The sequence below is a fragment of the Callithrix jacchus genome, chromosome 1 (assembly GCF_049354715.1).
Source record: "Callithrix jacchus isolate 240 chromosome 1, calJac240_pri, whole genome shotgun sequence".
NCBI classification, from domain to species: domain Eukaryota; kingdom Metazoa; phylum Chordata; class Mammalia; order Primates; family Cebidae; genus Callithrix; species Callithrix jacchus.
In genome coordinates this window covers 105638835-105664614 of record NC_133502.1, presented here as the reverse complement: position 1 = coordinate 105664614, position 25780 = coordinate 105638835, and the positions used below count along the sequence as shown (strand labels likewise).

Below are 25780 nucleotides of genomic sequence, written 5' to 3'. Positions count from 1 at the left end.
CGAGGAAGAATTCTGAGGATTACCAGTATTTAAAGAATTGGCAGAAAGAGGAACCCTTATAAGAGACTAACAAGGAGCAGACAGAGATGAGAAAGCAGGAAAATGTATTGAGGCAGCATTGTGGGTCCTGCTGTTACTGTTAACCATGATTAATAGAGTATGATTTTTTTTCGTGTAGTACTTGGTATTTTGTGATTGGAATCCAACAGTCAGTTGGATTGAGACAAAACTGAATTTTTGCTAAGCAGATATGACCTAAAGTAATGGAACAGGATTTTAATGATTGAAAATCATGTTGATGGATATTGGAGAGGTGATATGGTTTTGCCGTTTCCCCACCTAAATCTCATCTTGAATTAGAGCTCCCACAATTCCCACATGTTGTGGGAGAGACCTGGTGGGAGATAATTGAATCATGGTGGGTGGATTCTCCCATACTATTCTTGTGGTAGTTAATCAGTCTCATGAGATCTGATGGTTTTATAAGGGGAAACCCCTTTGGTTTGGCTCTCATCCTCTTTTCACCTGCTGCCATGTAAGACACGCGTTCGCATCTTCTTTAGTTTCTGCCATGCTTGTGAGGCCTCCCCAGCCACGTGGAACTGTGAGTTCGTTAGACCCCTTTTTCTTTATAAATTACCCAGTCTTGGGCATGTCTTTATCAGCAGTGTGAAAACAGACTAATAGAAGAGAGAAGAAGTTAAAGACAAGAGGGTACTGATGGAGAAAAAGAATACAAAGAAGAATTTGTAGACTGGACATCCAGCACTCTTGATGTCTTCAAAAAATAAACGCAGACTAGTTGTTGATGGATTAGCACGTGTAGAATGTGGTAAACCTAGATGTTATCATTCTGAAAGGAATCATAGTCGTGAGAATCAGGGAGCATTATTCCAAATTAAGAACAATTATTTCTTCCTTTTATCCTGAGAAGAATTGGAAAAATTGGCCTCCATATCTATATTCAGTCACATCTTGCTTGATTTCAAGAAATGGTAGATGCAAATTGAGTGAGGGTCTGTATTAAAAATAGATTGCTTTTAAGAGTCCCCAAATATGTGTAGGATGTGAAATCAAAATATTTATTATTTGTATGTCCAAAAAGTATTTTTTGAAATTTGAGAATGAATGTAAGAGATTGCTGACAGTCTTTCAACTACCCGACTACCATGCCTGGCTAATTTTTGTATTTTTAGTAGAGATGGGGTTTCACCATGTTGGCCAGGCTGGTTTCAAACTCCTGACCTCAGGTGATCCACCCACCTCAGCCTCCCAAAGTGCTGCGATTACAGGCGTGAGCCACCGTGCCTGGACTACATAGAGATGATTCTTATTTTAAGGTTATACTATACAACTTACATATTTTTGTACTTTTTACCATATTACAAATTGTGTTTTAAAAAAAATCTGTTTCTCTCTTTTTTTTTAATTGAGACAGTCTCGCTCTATTGACCGGGCTGGAGTGCAGTGCGGTGATCTCAGCTCACTGCAGCCTCCGCCTCGAGGTTCAAGTGCTTCTCCCACCTCAGCCTCCTGAGAAGCTGGGACTTACAGGTGCCCACCACCACGCCCAGCTAATTTTTGTATTTTTTGTAGAGATGTGTTTCACCATGTTGGCCAGGCTGGTCTCAAACTCCTGACCTCAAGTGATTTGTCTGCCTTCGCCTCCTAAAGTGCTGGGATTACAGGCATAAGCCAGTGTGCCTGGCCCTATTTCTGTGTAATATGAACACTCGGCTCAGTGTACGTCACCCAGGTTTCTAGTGGGATAAAACATCACTCGTTTTGATAGATTTTTTCCCGCTTTTTACACAACAAATTATTGATTTCTGCTATTTGCATATGAAAGGATAAATTTAAGTTAATCTTTTTTAACTACCTGAATGTATGTGAAACAATTTAAAAGAATTTTATCTCTACTTTAGATCTGAATATATTAATGATGCGTACCAGGAAGTACTGGATCTACTACTGCCATTAAATCTTGAGGTGGTGGTTGAACGAAATTTATCCTGGGAGTGGTACCAGGAAGTTCCTTGTTTTAATGTAAATGCTCAGCTGAAACCAATGGAGGTAACTTTTTTGATACTTACCCATTTTGTTTTGCTTATTGAAAAATATTGCTTGGGGACATAAGGCATCATTTGAGTGGCATTTGTATACATATAATCACATTGGTCAGAATTGAAATGGTGATTATATTAAACTAGAATTCATTTGAAAATGATCTCCATTCATTCTTTTAACAAATATTTGACTCTTTACTATGTGCTAAGCCCTATGATAGACAATGGAGATACAGTGGCGAAGAAGTGATGACATTGTCTCTCACTTCATGGAACTTCCCAGTCTAATGCAGGGGTTGGTGGTGATGGTAATCTGAAAGGTATAATCGTAGATAGTAGAAAACTAAACAGGCACATAATTAAAATAGTTATAAATTGTGGTAAATTTAATGAAGGACATAAATAACAGGCATAGTGCTGTAAGTAGTCAATTAGATACATTAACACAGAGTTTATTGGAAAGAATTTATTGGAAAATAATTTATTGGAAAGGTTAGAAATACTAATCTTGAAGTCACCAGCATATTGATGGCATTTAAAACCATAGGAATATATGAAATAACCTATACAAAGAGTATATAAAGGAAAAGAAACTAGAAGAATTCATACGTTGAAAATGAAAACGGCAAATGTGTTAGCACCTTAGCTTTACATTCTTACTGGTTGACATTGCCTCCTAGATCTCTCATGGAACTGTCCACAAGTTTGTAGTTTTTTCCCTTTTCTGGATGAAAGTCAAAACTGTGTCACATGCTTTGCTGAAGTCATAGCAACATATACTCTGGGAGGTTGCTTTAAGAAACCTACTTAAGAAATCTTTCTCACCACCTCCCAGTTTCCCCTTCTATTTCTTTCTGTAAAAATTTTATTTTATTAAGAGAAAACTATCATTTAAAACATTTCAGACTTTTAAGTCAAAAGTATATTCAGAGCATAAAACGTGATGTTGGTATGAAAATCTTAGTGTGTAAGATAATAATGGCTGCTTTAACTTACAGGGTTGGAGATGGAAATTAGTCTTAAGATAAATTTTTGAAGTCTGTTTGCATTGGTAAGACAACAGATAGAAACTTATAAATAGCATGCTGTGGCCATTGCCAACCCACTGGACCCTGTTATCAGCCATATTTGTGTGGGGCAGGAAAGACACTCCTTTCCCATGCTCTTCCCAGGTAGAATCTATACAGAATGTTCAGGTGATGCCGCAGACAATCTGCAAGTGCTCAGCGGCCTTTTGAGGCCAGTCCTCTAGGATAAAATTGGGTTTTCCCTTACTCTGATTCACCTGAATAGTTAATTAGCCACTGTTGCAGCTCACCCAGATCCCAGATATTTGTTCCCTCCTGGGCCTCATCTTCTGTGTCAGGTAGAGGCTAGAATCAGCTGTGAAGTCAATTAGTCTGATGCATTCAGACCAAGTGGAGCAACTTGCGATTTCTGACTTACCAGATTTTTGGTGGTTGTATACACAGCCTGTCCTGACATAGATACTGCAGATCAGCAGCCCCGGGATCCTTACAGTTCTTTGAACTTCCTCCACTGAGCTCCTGGCAAAAGTGAAGAAAGAGTGATGACTAATAATCAGTATTTGAGCTGCATGCGATAGACAGATACTAACTAGAAGACATGGTTTAGAAATTATGTTTAATTTCACCTTATTTTATGAATTACTATTTTTGCAGTGCTCGCTACATAATTGCAAAATAAGTGTCATGAAAAAGAATGAAGGAATGAAAGTTAAAAAACCCAGAACATTAGTAGTAGGTATAAAGAACATGTGGACTTAATTTTAAAACATTACATTAGTATAACATCTTTGAAATGCAGTCAAAGAAAGCCCGATAGAAGTAAAACTTGTTAAATATTGAGGGATTCAGATTACCTCCTTGGGGTCATAACAGCTAAAAATATAATTATTTTTGTAGTTTTGACAAACTTAGAAGTGAGCCGAACTCAAAGATCTTTTTTACATTATTGCTGTTGCATTAGTCAGGGGTTTCCAGAGAGAGTATGTGTGTGTATAGAGAGAGAGGGGGGAGAGTTTTTTAAGGAATTGGTGCACATGATGGCAGATGCTACCAAGTTCAAAATCTACAGGGTAGGCCAGAAGGATGGATACCCAGGGAAGAGTTCGTGTTGGAGCTAGAGTCTAAAGACAGTCTGCTAGCAGAATTCTTGCTTGGAAGAGGTCAGTCTTTTTCTGCTGAAGGCCTCCAACTTCAATACAAAGTGATTAGATGAGGTCCACCTACATTATGGAGTATCATCTGATTTACCTAGAGTCTAGTGATTTCAATGTTAATTTCATCTAAAACATATTTTCACAGAAACATTTCATGTTTGACCACATATCTAGGTACTGTGACTGAGCCAACGTGACATACAAAATTAACCATCACAGCTATTCAGACAGGTCTTATGCTGTTGATTTGAGGCTAAATTTGTAAGAGCTGGGATTTGAAATTAGCTCTTTATATTTTTTTGAGACAGAGTCCCTGTTACCCAGGCTGGAGTCCAGTGGCACGATCTTAGTTCACTGCAGCCTCCACCTCCCAGGTTCAAATAATTCTCCTGCCTCTACCACTTGAATAGTTGGGATTACAGGTGTGCACTATGCCTGGCTAATTTTTGTATTTTCAGTAGAGTCAGGGTTTCACCATGTTGGCCAGGCTGTTCTCGAACTCCTGGCCTCAAGTGATTTGTGCTACTCAGCCTCCCAGAGTGCTGGGCTTACAGGTGTGAGCCACTGCACCCAGCCTGAAATTATTAGCTCTTTATTTATGTTTTATTAGTTCCTTGTTTATGTGTGGACCTAAGCATATTACTTAACCATTTAGCCTCAGTTTTTAATAAATAAAAATAACAGGACTGCATTAGCTGGGTATGTTGGTGATGCTTGTAATCCCAGCTACATGGGAGGCTGAGGTGGAAGGTTGAGCCTAGGAATTTGAGGCTGCAGTGAGCTAGGACTGCATGCCAGCCCAGGTGACAGAATGAGACCCAGTCACTACCTAATTAAATAAATAAATTTCAGGATTATATTCTGTATCCCTAGGACTTTTGTGAGGTTCAAATAAAATAGCTCATGTAAAACACATTGTGAACTATAACATTTTTGATTAACCAAATGTATCATTTCTGATTATTCTACATTTGTAAAATGAGTTCCTTACTAACCAAAAAAATCCAAAGTAGAGAGATAATTAAAGTTCATTTTAAAGGCTTAAAATTACTAGATTATTTGGTACATTAGTAACAAATAGTTCTTTATTCGTAACTTCACTGTTATTGGCACCTAATTTAGTCCTGTATTTCACAAGGTGCTAAAGAGCACATGGTCATTTAGAAAACTGAATATTCAGTTTCTAAAAATGTTTAATTGGTATTGTAGAGGATTGAAATGGTCTTTCATTTTTCTCCTCTGAGAATTTTAACTGCAGTTAAATTCTGCAATGAAGTAGCAGTGCTAAAAAGAGCACATTTTTTTTTTAACAGTTCATTCTTAGTCAAGAAGATATAACAACTATTTTTAAAACATTGCATGGCAATATATGGCATGGAGAAGGTGGCAGTGCCTCACCTGCTGTAACAAACGACCAATACAGTGTCACTAGTGGAGTTACGACTAATGCTTCACACCATTCAGGAGGTATGTTTTTAACTTAAAATTTCCTCTTGCTTTCCTCTCTTTCTCTCTTTTTTCCTCTGTCTTCTTCCCTCCTTTCCATCTTTCTCCACCTTCTTCCTCTTTCTCCCTCCTTTTCTTCTTTTTCTTTAGTTTTGGCAAAATAAGATTTATAAATCTCTTTCTAATAAGCTAATTCCATTCGGCCATCTCTAAATTGTCTATTCTGTTAGTCATTGTGTTGATTTTTTTCTATCAATCAAAATTCCTAGTCCTGTTGTAACAAAATTTCTCAATATGTATTCATATTTTTCTGACTTCCTTGTATCTTCTTATTTTCCATTTTTCTCTCCCTCTCCCGTCTTCTCCCTATTCCTAGTGCAGCATATATCCCAAATGAATCTTTTATATCCATATTAGGAATACCAAAGTATTAGAAATGCAAAGAGAGGACGATCATTAGTAGATGGTGGATTTTAACAAATATTTGGGAGATAGATGGATGGAACAGAGTAGAAGGAAGCAGAACTCAGAAGGAGGCTTCATCTAATGTTGGATCCAGTGTGTTCTGTGGAATGTGGCTGGGTTCTGAGTTCAGCACCAACACTTAACGAGGGTCAGTTAGTGCTGGGATGATTTTGCTGCGTAAGCATGAAGTTCTCATTCTGACATTAAAGGGGATCCTCAGACCTACCTACCTCAAAATGAAACCTGCTAGTTCACAAGACTCACCTTTTCAAAGCCCTGAGGTATGACACAGCATTTTTACACAGGTACAATCCCAACAGAAAAACAACTTTACATTTACAGCATTATAGGAAATCCCACTCTTACTAGCTAGAATAGTCAAACAAATCCTTTATTGTTAAATGTGAATGATCAGATATGAAGAAAATTGTAAAAACTCAAGCATAAATGAAACTAAGATAGACAGAATCATGTTTTCTGAAGGAAACAGATAATTGAGGGGACAGAAAAGGAAGTAAACAAACAAACAAAAAAACCTGACATTCTAAGAGGATTTTGAGAAGGTAATGTAAGAACTGGATCCCACCGGCACCGCCAGCTCACCCAAGGATAGCAGAGTTGCTGGAAATCCATTATTGCTGAAAATTTGAAACAAAAACACTAAGCATGGAATTAGAACTATTGAGTTGAAATATTTGGTTGAGGCAATCTCCCATGACAGAGAGAGAGAAAAAAAAGCACAGGATGGAAAATATGATAAAACTTAAAAGTGATGTTTTAGTTCAGAAGGTTCAATTCCAGAGTAAGTATTGTGAAAGACATAATTGAGGAAATGGAAGAGAATTCTTTAAAGAAGTTTAGTACTTTCCTTTTATCTGCAGGACATATGTTCCAGTCAATGCCTGAAACTGTGGATATTACTAAACCTATGTTTGGATAGTACTCAAACTATGCTTTTTTCCCTGTACATACATATGTGTGACAAAGTTTAATTTACAAATTAGGCCCAGTAAGAGATGAATTACAATAATAAAATAGAACAATCATAATAATATACTGTAATAAAAGTTATGTGAATGTGGCCTGTCTCTCAAAGTATCTTAATATTTTCAGACCCCTGTTGACCTAACTGCAGGTAATTGGAAGTGTGGGTAAGGGTGAGTGCTGTGAACTGTCCAGACCTAAGTAAATATTGAAACCAGCTCAGCTACAGTGAATCTACTGAGTTTCCAGCAGATGGGGTAAACCAAGATTCCACATGCAAACAAATTTTCATGAGATGTCAGAATGGTAAAGCTAAGATTTTTCAAAGTTTCAGAAAAAAGAAACAGGCTGCCTGTTAGGGACTTAGAAAAAAAATGATTGCATGATCGATTTTTGTTGTTTTTTATTTATCATCAATAAAACATGATGGAATGGAATGCCTGGGTGGTAGAAGACAATGGAGGAATATATTCAAAATTCTAAGGAAAGTGGTATTTGAAGCTCAATTCTATATACAGCCAAACCATCACCTAATACGTGAAAGAAAATAATTCTCAGATTTCCTGTGACTCAAAGTTTTCTTAGACTTCTTCATACCCATTCGTAAAAGAAATTAGTTTGAAAATACATTTCAGCAAGACAAGGAATCGAGGAAAGAGGAAAACATGGGGTAAAGAAAACCTAGGCCTACCCAGTAGTGCATCGAAAAGGAGTCTTCAAATTATCTATGTGAATAGGTTAGAAAGTAATTGGTTTTCATTAAAAAGTAAATGAGAATGCTTTAAGGAAAGAAAGGCCATTTGGAAGAATGTCTTATAGAAGAAAAACAGCGTGAATTCCACATAGTATATAGGATACAGAGTTATGTAACTGATATAGAGAAAAATGTTTTCTGTTCTTAAGAAAGAAATTTCTGTACCATAGTGCAGAAGTGAAGTGGACTAAATTTTGCGTAATTTTGAGCCATTGTTAGAATGTGAGAAGAGAGAATCTCTTACTTTTCAGAGATGCACTCACTGTTAAAATGCAGCGGCAGAGGCACTATTGTAATACATCGTGAGTCTCATCATAGAAAAGTATTACATGGTCATAGTTAAACAGGAAGATTTCTTATGTAAATAAAAAAGTAAATTTTATGAACCATGATAAGTTAGAAGTAAAGTCATTAGCAACCAAAGCTGTAAAGAGGAAGATGGTTCAGGGGAAATAATTAATAAGGGCTTAAAGAGTGGGGAGTATGAAGATAATGTCTGCAGTTGGAAATAGATATTTGAATATGTTATTTTCATCATTTTCTTCTGGAAATTTTTACACATATACCAAAGTAGAAGGAATAAGGTAATGAACTGACATGTACTCATCACCCACTTTCGTTAATTAATATCACGTGGCTGCTTTGTTACTTCCCTAACTCTGCTCCTCTCCCTTCTTCCTGCAGCCCACTAGGTTATGTTAAAGCAAATCCCAGATATTATACCATTAATTACCATTTTTCTATAAGCAATAAGGATGTTACTTTTAAAATATAGTAACATCATCACCCTAAAAATTAGCAAAGCTCCCTTACGACCATGAAAATATCTGGTTGGGAGGGTTCATCTGTCTCCTTAATGTCCCATTACGAGGTTTGGTTTTTTTAAAATAATGATAAAAGTATCAGTTCACAAAGAAGATGCAACAGCCTTATATGTGTATATACCTAATAACAGAGCTTTAAAATATATGCAGCAAAACTGACAGAACTAAAGAAGAATGTACATATACAGAATCATATCATAGTTAGGGATTTGAACATACCACTCTTGGTAAATGATAAGATATGGACAAAAAAAGCCAGAAAGAATATAGAAGATTTGAACACAGTCAACAAACTTAATTAATGTAATACGGTGTTACTCTCAGTTGCAGAATACATTTTTGTTTTGAAGGGGTTCCTGGAATGTTTACAAAATACACCATTTTTGGTACCATTAAGTTTTGTGACCACATGGGATTAAATTAGAAGGTAGTAACAATAGGATATGAAAAAGCTTGAACTATTAGGGCATAAAACAATTTCTAACTAACCCATAGATCGAAAAGAAACGACAAGGGAAATTAAGAAGTTGAACTGAATGATCATCAAAATAAAATACATCAGAATTTGTGGAATACAACTAAAGCAGTGGTGAAAGAAATTTGTAACTAGAATAATATTTTAAAATCAAAGATCAAATCTACCACAGGAAACTAGAAAAAGCAGAGGAAATTAAACTCAAAGTAAATGAAAAGAAGACAGTAATAAAAATAATTGAATCCAACAAAAGAGAAACAGATAAACAGTAGAGAAAATGTTTAACTGTATGAGTAGATTTGTTTCTAATTTCAGATTTCTGCTCATCAAATATAGTAACAAGATAGGAAAAAGCCAAGCCTCAGACTGGTTGTATGTGTCTTTTATCCAGAATACATTAGAACTCCTATAAATTAATAGCAACTTTTTCAAAGCAAAATCATGACCAAAAGATTTGGATACTTGAGAGAGGATGCTATGTAAATGGGCAGTGAACACATGATAAGTTGTTCATATAATTATTTATTAGGAAAACATTGCAGTTCACCAGATGAGGTAAGTTGTAGAAGAGTGACAATGCCGCAGGTTGATGAGAATATGGAACAGCTGACGTTCTCACATACTCCTGATAGGAATGGGAAATAGTATAACCACTTTGGCAAAGAGTTTGGCAATTAACATATACCCACCTTTAATGGAGCAATTCCAGACCTAGGTATTTATTCCCACCTGACCCCAAAATAAGTACATAAATACACAAAATGACTTATTTAAGAATATATATATATATAGTAGATGTTTTATAGTAGCCCAAATCTGGAAACAACTGAATTGTTCATCAGTAAGAGGATAAACTATTTCTTTTCATGGAGTGCATGACTAGCTTTAAGAGTGAACTACTTGTGTATGCAACAACATGGTTGAATCTCAGAAGAATGTTGACTAAAAGAAGCTACACACAAAATAGTACAATCGGTATTACTCCATTTGTATGGAATTAAAAAATATATAGAACTAATCTATGATGATTGAAATTAGAACGGTAGAGAGGTTGGGGATTAGTTAGAAAGTGGTAAGAGGGAACTTTCTGGAGGGGTAAAAGTGTTCAGTATCTTACTTGAAATGGTGGTTACATAGATATATACACTTATCAAATTTCACCCAATAGTTCATACACAATATGTGTATTTCATTGTATGTAAATTTTGTCACAATTAAAAGCACACTACCTCCCAGCTACCCAGGAGGTTGAGGCAGGAGAATTGCTTGAACCCAGGAGGTGGAGGCTGCAGTGAGCTGAGATTACACCACTGCACTTCAGTTTGGGTGACAGAGCGAGACTCCATCTCAAAAAAAAAAAAAAAAAAAAAAGAAAAAGAAAATACATTACCTGGCATAATGGTGCTTGCCTCTGAAGTTAGATATAATGAGAATTAGAAAGTGCTGTGTTTTCATTTTAAGCTCATTTAATAGGTACATATAATGCTTTGATTCAAAATTTAAATGTAGAAAACATTTTGGATTCTTCTGATTAGTAGAACAATTTTTAAAATCTCTCTTGGTTTTAGTTTTTTAAAGTAAAATTTGAATACTGAATTATGTGCCAGGTATTGTAGTATGTGTTTTACATGTGCTATTTTACTTAATCCCCAAAACATACTCAGTGATTAGTTCTGTTTTTCCTTGGAACAGAACAGAAGTGGAAACGGAAGCAGCAAGAGGAAATAGAAACACCAAGTGTTCAATTAATATTCCCAAATTATTATGGGAAGAGTCCTAAGCCAAAAGTTACTGAGTTTTACATCTAAATTTTCTAATATTTTATTTTTTTGAATGTCATTTTTGTATACTTGTTTAATTAATAATTCTGTTAAATCTGTTTCCAGGGCATTTTAATGAGCTGCTTTTCATGATATATTCTTTTATTAAATAACTTTAATTTTTTCAAGGATCAACTGTGGTGACAGCTGCTGTGGTAGAAGTACATTCATGTGCCTCACCAGTTAAGACAACACTAAACGTGAGCTTCAAAACTGATTATCTCACCATGGTGCTGTATAGTCCAGGTCCTAAACAAGTAAGTCAAGGAAGAAAAGAAAATGTATTTTCACTTGTGAAAATTGCATAGTTAGATGTCTTTAAAGTAACAAAAGTTAATAATTAACATGCATTTTGTAGTATCTGTCCCTCTGAGAAAAATGGTTGATCTTTTCACTTTAATAATAGTTTTAATCATTTCCCTTTTTAAATGAGTTGTTTATCACATAGCTAATAATGTGAAAAATCAATTGTAAAATTAAAGTGATATGTATATATTTTTTGCCTTTCATAAGAGCCCTTTGGAGATGGAGAATTTTGATGTTTCTTCTAAGCAGAGGCAATAATTTGTAGTAGTTCATATCATAAAATACACGTTAGACTTGTGTTTTTGTGTAATTTTGTGTTGATTTTTCCTTTCATAGGCTTCCTTTACAGATGTTCGTGATCCTGCTCTGAAACTTGCTGAATTTAAATTGGAGAATATTATAAGTACTTTAAAAATGTATTCAGATGACTCAACATTTTCTTCCTTCTCATTAAAAAACTGTATTTTAGATGATAAAAGGCCTCATGTCAAAAAAGCAACTCCTCGGTATGTATTGTAATGATGTTCTAAGGTTTCACTTGAGAAATCATATATTTTACAGAATTTATCCCCAGAGTTACACATTCATTTTCTGAGTACATACTAGGTTCTTTAAAGCTTCAATTCAATCAACTTGTAGTACTCAGTCAATATTTAACATGTCCTGGTTTCATTATGTGCTATTCTTACTAGATAATTGATAGATTCATTGAATAAATAGAAATACTCAGTGTGATTAAATTGGTTTTTACATTCTTTAAATTACATTATCTAATATAAATCTAATATAAATTATTGTTAATCCATGCTAATTGCATTGGGAAGTACATGAAAAAGAGAAAAGACAAAATATCTTGAGATTCAAACTCTTATAAGCGTATACTTCAGTGAACATATACTTTGTGTATCCTCAGTAAATCATATTTGTGATATAATTTTCATTAATTTATGAGTAACTAATTTGTGATGTGGTAAATCACTTATGTGATACATAAGTAATTAATTTATGATACATTTGTGTTCCCGAAATGTGTAAGTTTTTCATTTAGAACACTTTGTGGATCTTCCCAAGAGATGTGACTTAAAAATACTTTTTTTTTTGTCAGTGCAAGTTCTTTCAGTTTTACTTGTCTGTTTGATTACTTCCGAGTTACTTATACATAGAAATTGTTGTTACTGTGTTTTCCAGAATGATAGGACTGACGGTTGGATTTGACAAAAAAGATATGATGGATATAAAGTACAGGAAAGTCAGAGATGGTTGTGTGACTGATGCTGTCTTTCAAGAAATGTATATTTGTGCAAGTGTAGAATTTTTGCAGACTGTTGCAAATGTCTTTCTTGAGGCCTACACCACAGGCACTGCTGTAGAAACCAGTGTGCAAACATGGACTGCTAAGGAAGAAGGTTAGTTATTGGCTAAAATATTTAATATTTGTTTCATTGAAGTGCTACAACAGGACTTACCTTGATCAGCCTTTTACATCATCAAGATAAATGCTTTAATAAATTAAAATCTTATTTTTCAGAGTAGAAGGAAAACCTTAATGTGTTTTCTGGGAGGATGTATAGTTTGCATTTTTAAAAGATGTGAATATATATTGCATTTAAAAATTATGAAACCTATGTTAGAATAAGTAATTGTACTGCTCTTCATTCAGTGATTTGAATGAATTTGTCTAGTGGAAAAAAACAGAGTGAATAATGAACCGACCATATCTTTTCACAATTAAGATAGTATTTCAATTTAAAGCACTCATTTATTTTTGTTATATTTATTCCCAGCTTTAACATCTGGTTTCTCTATTATCTTTTACAATATGTCATTCACTGTGGTATAGTAGAAGGAGTATCAAGCTGAGAGTTGCAAACTAGATTAGTTTCTAGGCTTTCCAATTAAATCATGGAGACTTTCTCCTCATTTAAAAATATTCTTATGCTTATAGCTTCTTCAGATCTTCACTAAGGGTTGTAGTTATTTCTTTGGGATCTAAGATTTTGTTGTTTTACTTTTTACTATTATTTTATTTTAATATTTTCTTGCAAATAATTTATTCATAATATACAGCAAATATTTATAAATATTTTAATTTATTTTTATTTGTTTTAGTACCTACACAGGAATCAGAGAAGGTGGAAATTAATGTTATTATTAAAAATCCTGAAATTGTGTTTGTGGCTGACATGACAAAAAATGATGCTCCTGCCTTAGTCATTACAACACAATGTGAAATTTGCTATAAAGGTGACCTTGAAAATAGTACAATGACTGCTGCTATTAAAGATCTCCAAGTGAGAGCCTGCCCATTTCTTCCAGTCAAGAGAAAAGGCAAAATCACTACGGTAAGTTAACTATTTGATCATCTGCTTAATTGTAAACTTTTTTGGATGTAGTATAGACCATTTTAGGAAACAAAAAACCTACATGCTTCCCAACCTTGCTCTGTAAACTATCTTTCTCTCTCCTTAGAAAGCCTAATTTAGGATATTATTTACCAACTTTGAAACTCTTTTGTTCTTCCAGATGCTGCTCATTGCTGTTAGTATTTGTGGGAATATTCTCGCTAAGAAGTTGGGTTCATCTTGACGGGTCTCAATTAAGATCTTTGACTTTCTAACCATGTGAATTCCAAACTGCACTTTGGACTTTGAGACCTTTCTGACAGTTGTTTCCTGTGTTGTTTCAGTTTTATTGTTTTAACTTCATTCTCCCGTCTGGATGTTTTTGCTCAAATAATGCATTTTTCCTTGTCTCCGTGTAACTTCATTTGAACCTTCAGCCATTTGCTTTGACCTACTTCACATTGGTCTTTTACTCTCTAGTAACCTCTTGGCCTTCTTCCTCTTCATAACTCTACTTAAAATTCATTTCTTTAAAGCCGCCTTTTCAAATTAGCTGGCTGACTCCGAGTAATCTTCAAAATACTTATAAAAATATGAGTTTCTAAAGGAGTAATAGAAGCATAAGTTTTTGTTTGTTTCTCTGTATTTTTTTCCTGCTTCTTGGTATGCAGCTATAGAAGCTTAAATGTTCTAAACATTGTGACCATAGAAACATAAGATATAATTTTGTTACAATGATTATATATATGTTAGTTACGATATAAGATAAACTGTTGCCCAGATTTGCAAGACTGCTGGCTCTCCACTAAGCAAAGAGAGAGAATAGAAAATGGAGGGTTTACCGATTTTCTTTTAGGTTTTGACTTAGAAGTTTTAAATACATCTTTTATTCACATCCTTTTTGGCCTGAAGATAGCTGCATGACCACACTTAACTGTAATAAAAGTTGAAGAATGTGGTATTTTTTTCTGAGCTACCTTGTGCTCAGATAAAACTTCTATTGCTGTGGAAGAGTAGGACAGATACGAAGTTCTAGAGATCCTTCCTACGGGATAATTAGGAGTGTATTATTGAGTCACTTTTTAAATAGTTATTTTTATTAACTTGTTTATTTGACATACCTATTACCAAGAAAGTCTTTAAATAGAAATATTTTCATATTTAAACATTAATATAGTGGTTTTGATTTTTCTCTCATAGGTTTTGCAGCCCTGTGACTTGTTTTATCAAACTACTCAGATAGGTGCAGATCCACAAGTGATTGATATGTCAGTAAAATCCCTGACACTAAAGGTAAATTAAAATAACAATCATTTGAATATTTAGTGCCCTTAAAAAAATTAGTAAATCCTAGAAGGTTATTATAGCAAGTCTTTAGTTAGGCAAACAAAATAGATGTATTTGTGTTTTTGAAAACATATTTTTATGAGATATTTACAAAGTTATATTATTTAATATACATTTTATAATGAATGCTATTCTGTATTTTGTGATCGACATTTGTGTAGTTAACATCTAATATCCCTAATAAATATAGTTGCAGTTACTTATACTTCATCAGTTTAGTATCTATAAGATTGTGTATATATTTTAACAAGTCATAATTAGTTATGGTAATTAAAAAAATTTATAGACAGTAAATTGTATCTACTATTTTGTGATAGTAATGTTAATTCAATATTTAATTTCTCGTAATCCTTCAGCAAGTATATTTAATATTTCTTAAATTGTATGTTTGAAAATGTTTTGTATAGATTTTTCATTAGTTTTTTCCCCACTTAGGTTTCACCAGTTATTATAAATACCATGATTACCATAACTTCAGCACTGTATACAAATAAGGAAACTCTCCCAAAAGAAACAGCTTCTTCTACTGCACATTTATGGGAAAAGAAGGATACAAAGACTTTGAAAATGTGGTTTCTTGAAGAATCAAATGAAACTGAAAAAACAGCTCCCACAGCTGAATTGGTACCCAAAGGCGAGATGATGAAAATGAACATTGATTCTATTTTTATAGTTCTTGAGGCTGGAGTTGGTCATAGAACAGTGCCTATGCTTTTGGCAAAGTCACGTTTTTCAGGGGAAGGCAAAAACTGGAGTTCCCTAATAAATCTGCACTGTCAGCTTGAGCTAGAAGTAAGCATATTTTTCCAGTTTTATAACAGATAATGATACATACGGAATATTATGGATTCTTATGGTAGCTGTCTAAATTAAGCTTACTGTAAATATGATGTTGGGTCAAAAACTTTTGAGAAAACGTTTTCAAATTTTTCCCTTGAGTAATTGCTTTTATGTATACATTCCTTTTAAAGTACATGTCCACATTAAGTTTATATTTCAACTGATTTTAACAACTTAAAGGTAATATGTTATTTGACAGTTGTTGATTAGATTCAGAATTCTTTAAGAGTTAAAGTTGAGGCCAGGCCTAGTGGCTAATACCTGTAATCCCAGCACTTTGGTAGGCCAAAGCAGAAGCATTGCTTGAGCCCAGGAGTTCAAGAGCAGCCTGGGCAACATAGCAAAACCTCGTCTCTGCTAAAAATACAAAATATTAGCCAGTGGTGGTAGCTCACACTTGTAGTCTTAGCTATTCAAGAGACTGAGGTGGAAGGATCATTTGAGAATAGCTGGTGAGTCAAGCCTGCGGTGAGCTGAGATCGCACCACTGCACTCCAACCTGGGGGACAAAGTGAGACCCAGCCTCAAAAAAGAAAAGAGTTAAAGTTGAATACCGTTTTTTTTTTAAAGGATATAGTCCAAATTTCTGAATATCTGGATAATAATCTCTTTTAATAGAAATATAAAGAATTAGAAAGACATGCCTTACACTTTTATATAATGTAGAATCAAGGAACGATTCCTAAAAAGGGGTTTTATCTGGACTAAATTGTGAGGAGCAAATATGTATTATGAAATTAGCCAGGGGAGGAAAGTGCTTAGGGAGTGCTTAAAGGAAGCTACTGAATGGCACGTATACTGGTGTTCATATAGATGAAACGACAGGACTGAAAAATACATGTTGGGAAACAGAATGGAAGATCATTGTTAATGAAAATTCTCTCTGTAGGTGCATTATTATAATGAAATGTTTGGTGTATGGGAGCCTCTGCTCGAACCCTTAGAAATTGATCAGACTGAGAATTTTAGACCATGGAATCTTGGTATCAAGGTATATATGTGTATTTTAAAATACTTTGTTTTTTAAAGAACAGATTTAGATTCACAGCAAAATTGAGAAGAAGCAACAGAGATTTCCCACATACCCCCTGCTTCTGCATATGTACAGCCTCCCCCTTTATTAACTAACGTTCCCCCATCAAGGTATATTTGAAGTCTGAAAAATATTTTCCAAAATTGAGAATGTTTATACCACACTAGACACTTTATTTTCATCACAATAAAGTTCAGGTTGTCTCATCATGAGCCTTGCCCACATGCTTCCTTGTTTGACCTCTGAATATAATTTTCAAATCAAAGGCCAATGTTGCCTATGCTTCTAATACAGTTAATTATGTAACAAGTATTATGTGCCAGACATGGTTCTAACTAGCTTATCTTTAATCCTTACAACAATTCTTGGAGGAAGAGAGAGTTTTTATCCCTAGTTAAACATGTGAAGGGACTGAGACCAGGGAGGTTAAGAGACTTCTTGAAGTAATAATAGCTACAATGTGGGGAAGAGATAGGATGCAAATCCAGCTGCAGAGGGGTTAAATCCACTCTAAACCACTGTGCTATAATGCCTCTATCTTGTAGGTTGTTATCTATCCCAAGTTTCCTTCATCCTCTGTGTGTGTGTGTGTGTGTGTGTGTGTGTGTGTGTGTGTACATACTTATTTGAAATATCCTGTGGGTTTATGTAATCATGAGAATCGGGGTCTTGGATGGAATTTTGCTTCTAAAGCAAGAGACTGCAGAATTACAGATTTCCTACCTAATAATGACTTGGCCAACCTGCAGACCCATTATCAGTGGCTTAAAGCTAGTTAAAGTAACAATGAAGGTGGCTAGCTTCGCATGTCTAGCTTTCTTCTTACTACATCACTTAATTTTATTTTCCAGATATTTTAGATGAAGGATTTGAATAAAGGAAATCCTTGGTGGTTTTTAGGTTACTGCATGTATCTGTGACTCCCAAAAAATGTAAAGGGTATTGATTCTTGTGAGCTCTAGCTTTATAGCACCGTTCTGCTACTCTTGTCTGCCTCTGTAAGTCCCTGGGTTTCTGTTCTTTTATTATTAGCATGGCCAACACACGAAATTGCTTTTCTTGGTCTGAATTTTTATGTTGCTTTGAAGTATGTGCTTCTGTATTCAGATGTCAGATACACAGAGTGATTTTAGTTTTTTATTTTTCCTTCTGAATTTTATCTGCCATTTTTCTATCACTAAGGATGACGTGATTTATCTTCTCTGATACTTCTGTCCTGTGTGACCTTAGCTGGCTGATGTCCAGGTAATTTCAGTAAGGCAGTAGAACTTAACTGAAATTAGGACAGATAAAATGTATTAATGTCTCTAATGTTGTTATTGGGATTTGTCTAGTCATGTTGTGCTCCTAGAAATAATTTTTTCTTATATTTCTGTAATTTATTATTTTAGATGAAAAAGAAAGCAAAAAAGGCCATTGTTGAGTCAGATCGTGAGGAGGAAAACTACAAAGTGCCAGAATATAAAACTGTCATCAGTTTCCATTCAAAAGACCAATTAAACATTACGTTATCCAAATGTGGTCTTATAATGTTAAATAATTTAGTCAAGGTAAGAAAAGAAATTCAAAACTTTAAATATTGAGATAACTTGTCTGATTTGATCTGTCTGTTGAATAAGAAGTTTAATAACTTGGGCCGGGCGCGGTGGCTCAAGCCTGTAATCCCAGCACTTTGGGAGGCCGAGGCGGGTAGATCATGAGGTCAACAGATCGAGACCATCCTGGTCAACATGGTGAAACCCCGTCTCTACTCAAAATACAAAAAATTAGCTGGTCATGGTGGCGCGTGCCTGTAATCCCAGCTACTCGGGAGGCTGAGGCAGGAGAATTGCCTGAACCCAGGAGACAGAGGTTGCGGTGAGCCGAGATCGCGCCATTGCACTCCAGCGTGGGTAAAGAGTGAAACTCCGTCTCAAAAAAAAAAAGAAGTTTAATAACTTAGTTATTTTTCATTTGTCCTTTAATGTTCTGCTTGTCGTTTGATTTTACACTTTTCATTTAATTTAAGATAATTTTTTCTTATTAGGCATTTACAGAAGCTGCCACTGGCTTTTCAGCTGACTTCGTAAGGGATCTAGCACCATTTATAATTTTAAATTCACTTGGACTTACTGTCTCTGTTTCACCAAGTGATTCTTTTAGTGTACTCAACATTCCTATGGCAAAATCATATGTACTGAAAAATGAAGAGAGTTTAAGTATGGATTATGTCCGTACCAAGGACAATGATCATTTCAGTGCAATGACTAGCCTAAGCAGCAAACTCTTCTTCATTCTTCTTAGTAAGTAATTGATATATTACCTTCCTGGGACTCTTTCGTTTTAAATTACAATTTTACATGTTATTTTACGCTTTCTTAGACTCTTAGCAAGGTTTTGTTGTTACTATTTTTTTTTATCTCCTTTCTAATAGGTCAAGAACTGTTTTTTGTCCTTGCAGTGTCTTGGTTACTGTTGTTACTAAAGCTTTGTATTCCAGACTTTTTATTTATCCACGGCATGACTTACAGCATGGCAATTTACTGCTTTATTGTTGGGAGGAAAAATATTAAATCTCACTCCCATTCAGCTTTTACAGACCATAGATATTTAGATGTTTATGGGAGTTCTTTTAATCACATTTGGTATCACTTGATAGTATTCCACCAGTTTTGCAACTGAATGAACTCAAAGTTTGAATTCATGCAAATGACAATTTTTAATGGTTTTAGGATTTGTAAATAGCTTTTTTGTATTCTGCCTACTAAGGTGAAGCTTTTTCCTTCTATTTTTTTCTGCTTCCCAGAATTTTTACATTTTTATTGAAGATGAAATATATACATTCTTAAATTATCATAATATGTAGTCATCATGAAGTTAAATAGTCCCAAAGCCTCACCTACACCACTTTTTGATACTCTAACGTTTAAGTAATTATTGAAGAGGGCATTGTTTAAAAGATTAATTAGATTTGGAAGGGTAAGCTACTAAAATAGCTTGTGTTTCTAGTTAGAAAATAATGTAACAGGTGTTTCAGGTGTTGTCATAGCATTGTAATTAATATTTGCATTTATTTTACCTCCTTTTGTTTGAACTAACATTTTTATGGATAGGGTGGTAAATGAACTTTATGCAAGTAAGTAGTTTAATCCCCAATACAACATGTGCTTTCGGTCAATATATATAAAACTTCGTTTAACCAAGTTCAAGGTATAGAGAGTGACACAAGCTGTTGGAAAAAATAAAAAACAAAAATTGAAGTCCCTTCGATATTTACCATGTCTACCAAAAGGCAGAATACACTCTGGTTATTCTGACAGCAAGCCAGACGTCAATATTCTTGTATTTTATAGTAATGGCTCTCATTACTCATTTTTGAAAGATTTGCTACTGTCTTAGGTTAAACTCCTGAATGGGATTTTTTTCATGAATGCTGTGGAAATATATGGTGGTTTCTTAAAATACCCTGTTTATGGACTATATCCAAAGACTGTAGTGATTATTATTTGTAAGTTTAAGAATCATCTGATATTTGTAATATATAACATCAAAATTAATATGTAATGAATTATAAAAACTTTTAAACATACTTATTTAATTTAGCACCTGTTAACCATTCTACTGCTGCTAAGATTCCTTTAACAAAAGTGGGGCGACGTCTGTACACTGTAAGACACAGAGATTCTGGAGTTGAAAGATCTATTGTTTGTCAAATTGAAACAGTGGAAGGAAGTAAGAAGGTCACAATTCGCTCCCCAGTGCAGGTATGAAATGATCAGTTTTGGGGCATGTCCTGTTATGCATATCTTGTGCTAATTAAAAAAGAAAACTAAAGCAAATTATTACCAAAAGAATATAAACCATAACAGAAATGCAGCTGATAGCAAAAGATGACTCATTACCAGCAATTGTGCTACTCGGACATGACCAGTGGTAGGAATTTGTTCAATATAGTTCTTATAATTTTTAATAGGAATATTTTGTCAAATCTTCTTAGAGTTTTTTTTAATAAATAAAATACTCAACAGTGTTTTGCTCTAGGCCTTTTTTAATATGTTTATGTCATTTCTATTTGATTAGATAATTTTTAGAGAAATGAAGAAAAAATTGTACAGTTTAGGTATGTACGATAAACTACATATATTTTAAGTTGATGAGTTTTGACACAAAAATGCACCTTTGAAACCTTCATCACGGTGAAGGTAAGGAACATACTTATTTCTTAGAAAAATTTCCTGTTTTCCCACTTTACCATTGCTAGGCATCCACTGATCTGTCCTCATTGTACGTTAGTTACGTGGTCTAGGACTTTACATAAATGGAATATAGTACAGATGGAGTTTGACTTTCATTCAGAAAAATTTTATATGTATGTGTTAACTTATGTGTATCCATGTTGTTGCTCAGTAGTAACAACATGGATACACATAAGTTGACACATACTATATACAGTAATCTATTATATGGATATGCCGCATACACATTTTGAGTGAACCTTTGTATATAATATAAGGTTAAGGATTGAGGTTTTTTTTTTTTTTTCACCATATGCATTTTTTTCCAGAGGACTCTAGGTCCTTCTCATTTTTATTTAAACTTGAGGATCAGGTTATGAATTTTATCAAAAATCTGGAAAAAATGGGCTTGTCCTTGAATTTTTAGGAGGCTGAGATAGGAGCATTACTTAAACCCAGGCAAGGGGTTTAAGCAATGTACATAACAGGACATACCCCAAAACTGATCCTCCTGTCTCAGCCTCCTGAAATTGATATACTGATTGATAGTATTTATTAATCCAAGTTATATTAACCTCTATTTGTAGACTTACTAGACAATTATAGTAGATTTTTATGGATTTAGATAGTTTTGATAGCTGCAAATGAAGACATTTTTACTTTTTCCTTTCCAATCTAAATGTTTTATCTGGTTTTTATTGCCTATCACATTGGCTAGAATACAATTTGAGTGGAAGTGGTGAGAGCATATGTTTTTGCCTTGTCCACTCTTTCACCATTAAACATGATTTGTGTTGTCATTTCATAGATGCCTTTTCTTAGGTTGAAAAGGCTGAGAGTTTTTATCAGAGTTGATTTTGGACTTTGTCAGAGGCTTTTTCTGTGGGGGAGAAAGATAAGTTTTTTAATTTGTAGTATGATGAATTACATTCACTGATCTTTTTAAAATGTTAGATCCACCTTGCATTCCTAGAATTAATCTCACATAATCATGAAGTCTTCCTAACCTTTTAGTATATTGTTGGATTTTGCATTTATATTCATGAGGGATATTGGTGTAGAGTTTTAATGTCTTCCTCCCTTCCTCCCTCCCTCCCTCCCTCCTTTCTTCTGTCCATTAGTCCATCTTGCTCTGTGCCCAGGCTGGAGTGCAGTGGTGCCGTCATGGCTCACTGCAGCCACGCTTGCCTGGGTTTAAGCAATCCTCCTATCTCAGCCTCCTGAGCAGCTAGGACTATAGATGCACCTCACCACACCTATTCTACCATCTTTCTCCGCCTCTTGTTTAACTTTTTAACTTGTTAAAGGATCAGTCCACAACCTTGTTGACACCAGGGACCTGTTCCATGGAAGACACTTTTTCCATGGGTTGGGGACTGGGGCATATGGTCTCAGGATTCCTTTCTCAGGAATAGAAAGCTCCACCCATAGTTTGTCCTCATCCCCTGCAAGGACACCGAGTTAACAACTATCTTCACAGAAGAAACACCTTCATAAGTTGAATGTGAAGTTTATTTGAAATTATATGTATAATCGGAAAATATGTTAGAAAACTTACAGTTAATGTCTGCTGTGGAATGCTCTGAATGCTGGTTATTTTGATAGTGGACTTTGAAATTTATTATTATACAGATGTCTTTATCCACACCATGAAATTTAAAAAACATTGACATTTAAAAGTGTTTCCCTAAAGTTAAAAAAAAAAATACATGAAGTTGAAGTCAGTTGTTTTGTTTCTCTCTTAGTTCACATTCCCTCCTTCTTTCTTCCTTGAGGTAACATCAATTTGGTGATATGTTGTATTTATTTTTAGTACCATATTTTAAAAACTATTATTCCTGTCGAGAAAATACATACTTGTGTTTTTAGTGTCTTATAGAACTGTTACACTGTTCACCTTATTTTGCTGTGTTCTGTTTTTATTCACATATTTGAAATGTACCCGTATACTGATACATAGGTCATTATTTTAATGATTTTACATGATTATATCAATTTGAAGAAAATTTTCTTATTTATACTTGAGATAGTTTTCATTTTTGATTTTTTATAATAAAATCAGTACTGTAGTGAATATCAGTGTTTTGAGTGAATGTAAACATGAATTAATACACATATGTAAACATTTCTCTAGGTACGTAACTAGGAACAGAATTTCTAAGAAGGAAGTGTATTTTCATTTTTACCAAGTTTTTGTCAAATTATTCTTCATAGTTTATCATGTAAATTGAGGGAATGTGAACTAAGAGGGAAACAAAATAACTGAGTTCCTGTTCACATCATTTTCAGCTGTTGATACTACCATACTTCTGATTTTGTTTGTTGGTATTAAAAGATATTCTATGAATATAATTTGTATTTTCTTGATTACTAGGAATGTCAAATATCTTTTCATCTGTTTATTGATTGGTTTTTCTATTCTGTGAATCACCTGTTTACACTCTGTTCTTGTTTTCCTCTTTATTGCAATTTTCTTAATGATTTTTAGGATTTTGGAGCTTGTAGTGGTTATAAACCTTTTGTTGAGTGTATTACAGATGTTTCCCAGGCTGTGGATTGTCACTTCTATCATTCAAATATTTAAAATTTTGATTTTTTTCTATGAAATTTTCCTACTATTTCTGTCTAAACAAAACCATGTTTCTAAACAGATTAGTTTAGTATTTAGTTTAGATTCTTAGATTAATTAAAAGAACTAAATTCTTTTAGTTCCTATCCTAAAGTCAAGAAGGTATTATCTTATTATTCTCCTCTAGGATGCTTTAAGTTTGTTTTTGAGATTTCCTTTTATATAAAACTGTAGAAATTTTTCTTGTATGTTTTAGGATAAATAATATGTTTGTTTCTTTTCTGATTTATATAAGCAAGATAAATATTGCCTGATAGTTCTTTTGTTGAGATATTTACATCGAAATATTTTTTACATGTCTTCAGATTCTTAAATTAATTATACTAAATATTCCTTGTTTTTCTTTCCCAGATAAGAAATCATTTTTCAGTCCCACTCTCTGTTTATGAAGGGGATACCTTATTGGGAACTGTCTCACCTGAAAATGAATTCAACATACCATTAGGCTCTTACCGGTATTTTTTCTTTATCATTTTATTTACCCTAAGATCTCTTGTAGAATTTTTGGTTCTGGTTTCATATGGATAACTTGGATCAAATCCATCCTGCTAGTAGCTCATCTGACTTATTTAATTTTCAGTGCACTTAGATCTTTAAAAAAGAAGTATTATTTAATTTATTATAACAGCTTATATGAAGCATATTACATATGCTTTTTCTCTTAAATATAATTATATTTTGATTGCAGTATAATCATCAGCATAGTCATATGATTATGAGTTTTAAAAATGTCTAATAAATTATGTTTGGTGGTTTCTGAATTTATATATACTATTACGAAGTAATTTTTACTTTTCAAAGGTTTTATAATGGAATTTTTTTTGAAATTCCTTTAGTAAATGGAATATTTTATCCTCTTCTCTGCACCTTTGTTCATTGTTCAGGGATAGAGTTGTAAGTAGAAGTATATACTACATTAACTTAAATATGTAAAGTAATTGATATATGTTTTAAGAACATAAAATTATAACAAAATATGAGTTTTGAGCTAGTTTCATAGATTTTATATCGTAACAAGTGTTAAGGTATGTAATCTGGAATTGAAAATAATCTCTTATATGGAAATTGAACCCCACTGGAGAATAAAAGTTTCCTCAGAATTAGGCATTGTAGTTTGTTTAAATACCATTTTATTTTAGAATATACACTAGAAATAGATACTTACCTCAGTGCTACAGAAGGATAGAGGCAAAATCACAAGCAGTGCTTCCTTGTTCCCTGCCTTTATTCATTCTAACCCTTGTCCAGAAGTTCAGAATGGGATCCTTAATGCTCCGAAGGCAGACTAGCAGTTTTAGGCACATGCTGTCCACATACATAGACCTGCTAAACCAAATGAGGGTTTTATTGCTTAGTTCAGACTTGCTGAGGGAAACAATTGTAACGTTGAAAGAACAAAAAAATAGCCATTTATCTTATCTGACCTTGCTCTAGAGAGAATTTGGGGTGGGTTACAAGATTAGATTAAATGTAGCATGTACGATATATTTAAAAATTTCTGTGAAGAAATTTCAATTCATTTGTTCTTGGATAATAAGAGTTAATGGTAGGTATCCTACTTTTTAATACATTTCTGCTATGTGTTTGTGACTCTGTTTATAGTAGAGAAAACAGTACCTTTATACTTTTTTCTAAGGCTAAATATTGATTTGTTACATAATAGTTAATCCATCTTAATGAGAATTATTAGTGACTAAGTACTTAATTCATCTTCATGAGAATTGTTAGTTACTAAGTACTTAATTTCACCTTAACTAGAATTATTATTGACTAACCAACTTGGATTTCTCATTAGGTATTCTTTTAATCTAGTAAGTATTTCAGTGTAGGTGCACTTATATTTAACATGTGAGGTCTTAAATTGACAAATAGTTACCTTTCTCTATTTTCATTTTTAGATTAATGATAGGGATAAATACAGATACAGATAAATATAGGAAAATAATTTATATTTTATTGAAATATTTAAATAGAATTTAAATATACTGATTTTTTAATTCATTCAACAAATATTTATCAAGGTTTTCTGTGGATGACGCACTGAATACCAAGA

General features: G+C 33.8%; 1 protein-coding gene across 7 annotated transcripts in view; it reads left to right on the top strand.

Moving 5' to 3' along the window:
• The window catches only part of LOC100392727 (intermembrane lipid transfer protein VPS13A), a 236138-nt gene that overhangs the window by 113775 nt on the left and 96583 nt on the right, over window positions 1–25780 (top strand). For all 7 annotated transcript variants that reach the window (XR_013533346.1, XR_013533347.1, XR_013533364.1 and 4 more), the window contains exons 34-46: window positions 1926–2073; window positions 5562–5715; window positions 11146–11273; window positions 11659–11828; window positions 12511–12728; window positions 13432–13664; window positions 14865–14957; window positions 15447–15803; window positions 16741–16842; window positions 18276–18434; window positions 18911–19166; window positions 20467–20627; window positions 24079–24182. Coding sequence is in view for 4 of the 7 variants with exons in the window: in XM_078367818.1 (XP_078223944.1) it covers window positions 1926–2073; window positions 5562–5715; window positions 11146–11273; window positions 11659–11828; window positions 12511–12728; window positions 13432–13664; window positions 14865–14957; window positions 15447–15803; window positions 16741–16842; window positions 18276–18434; window positions 18911–19166; window positions 20467–20627; window positions 24079–24182 (2283 nt within the window). In the remaining 3 variants the exon portion in view is untranslated. The remainder of the gene's footprint in view (window positions 1–1925; window positions 2074–5561; window positions 5716–11145; window positions 11274–11658; window positions 11829–12510; window positions 12729–13431; window positions 13665–14864; window positions 14958–15446; window positions 15804–16740; window positions 16843–18275; window positions 18435–18910; window positions 19167–20466; window positions 20628–24078; window positions 24183–25780) is intronic.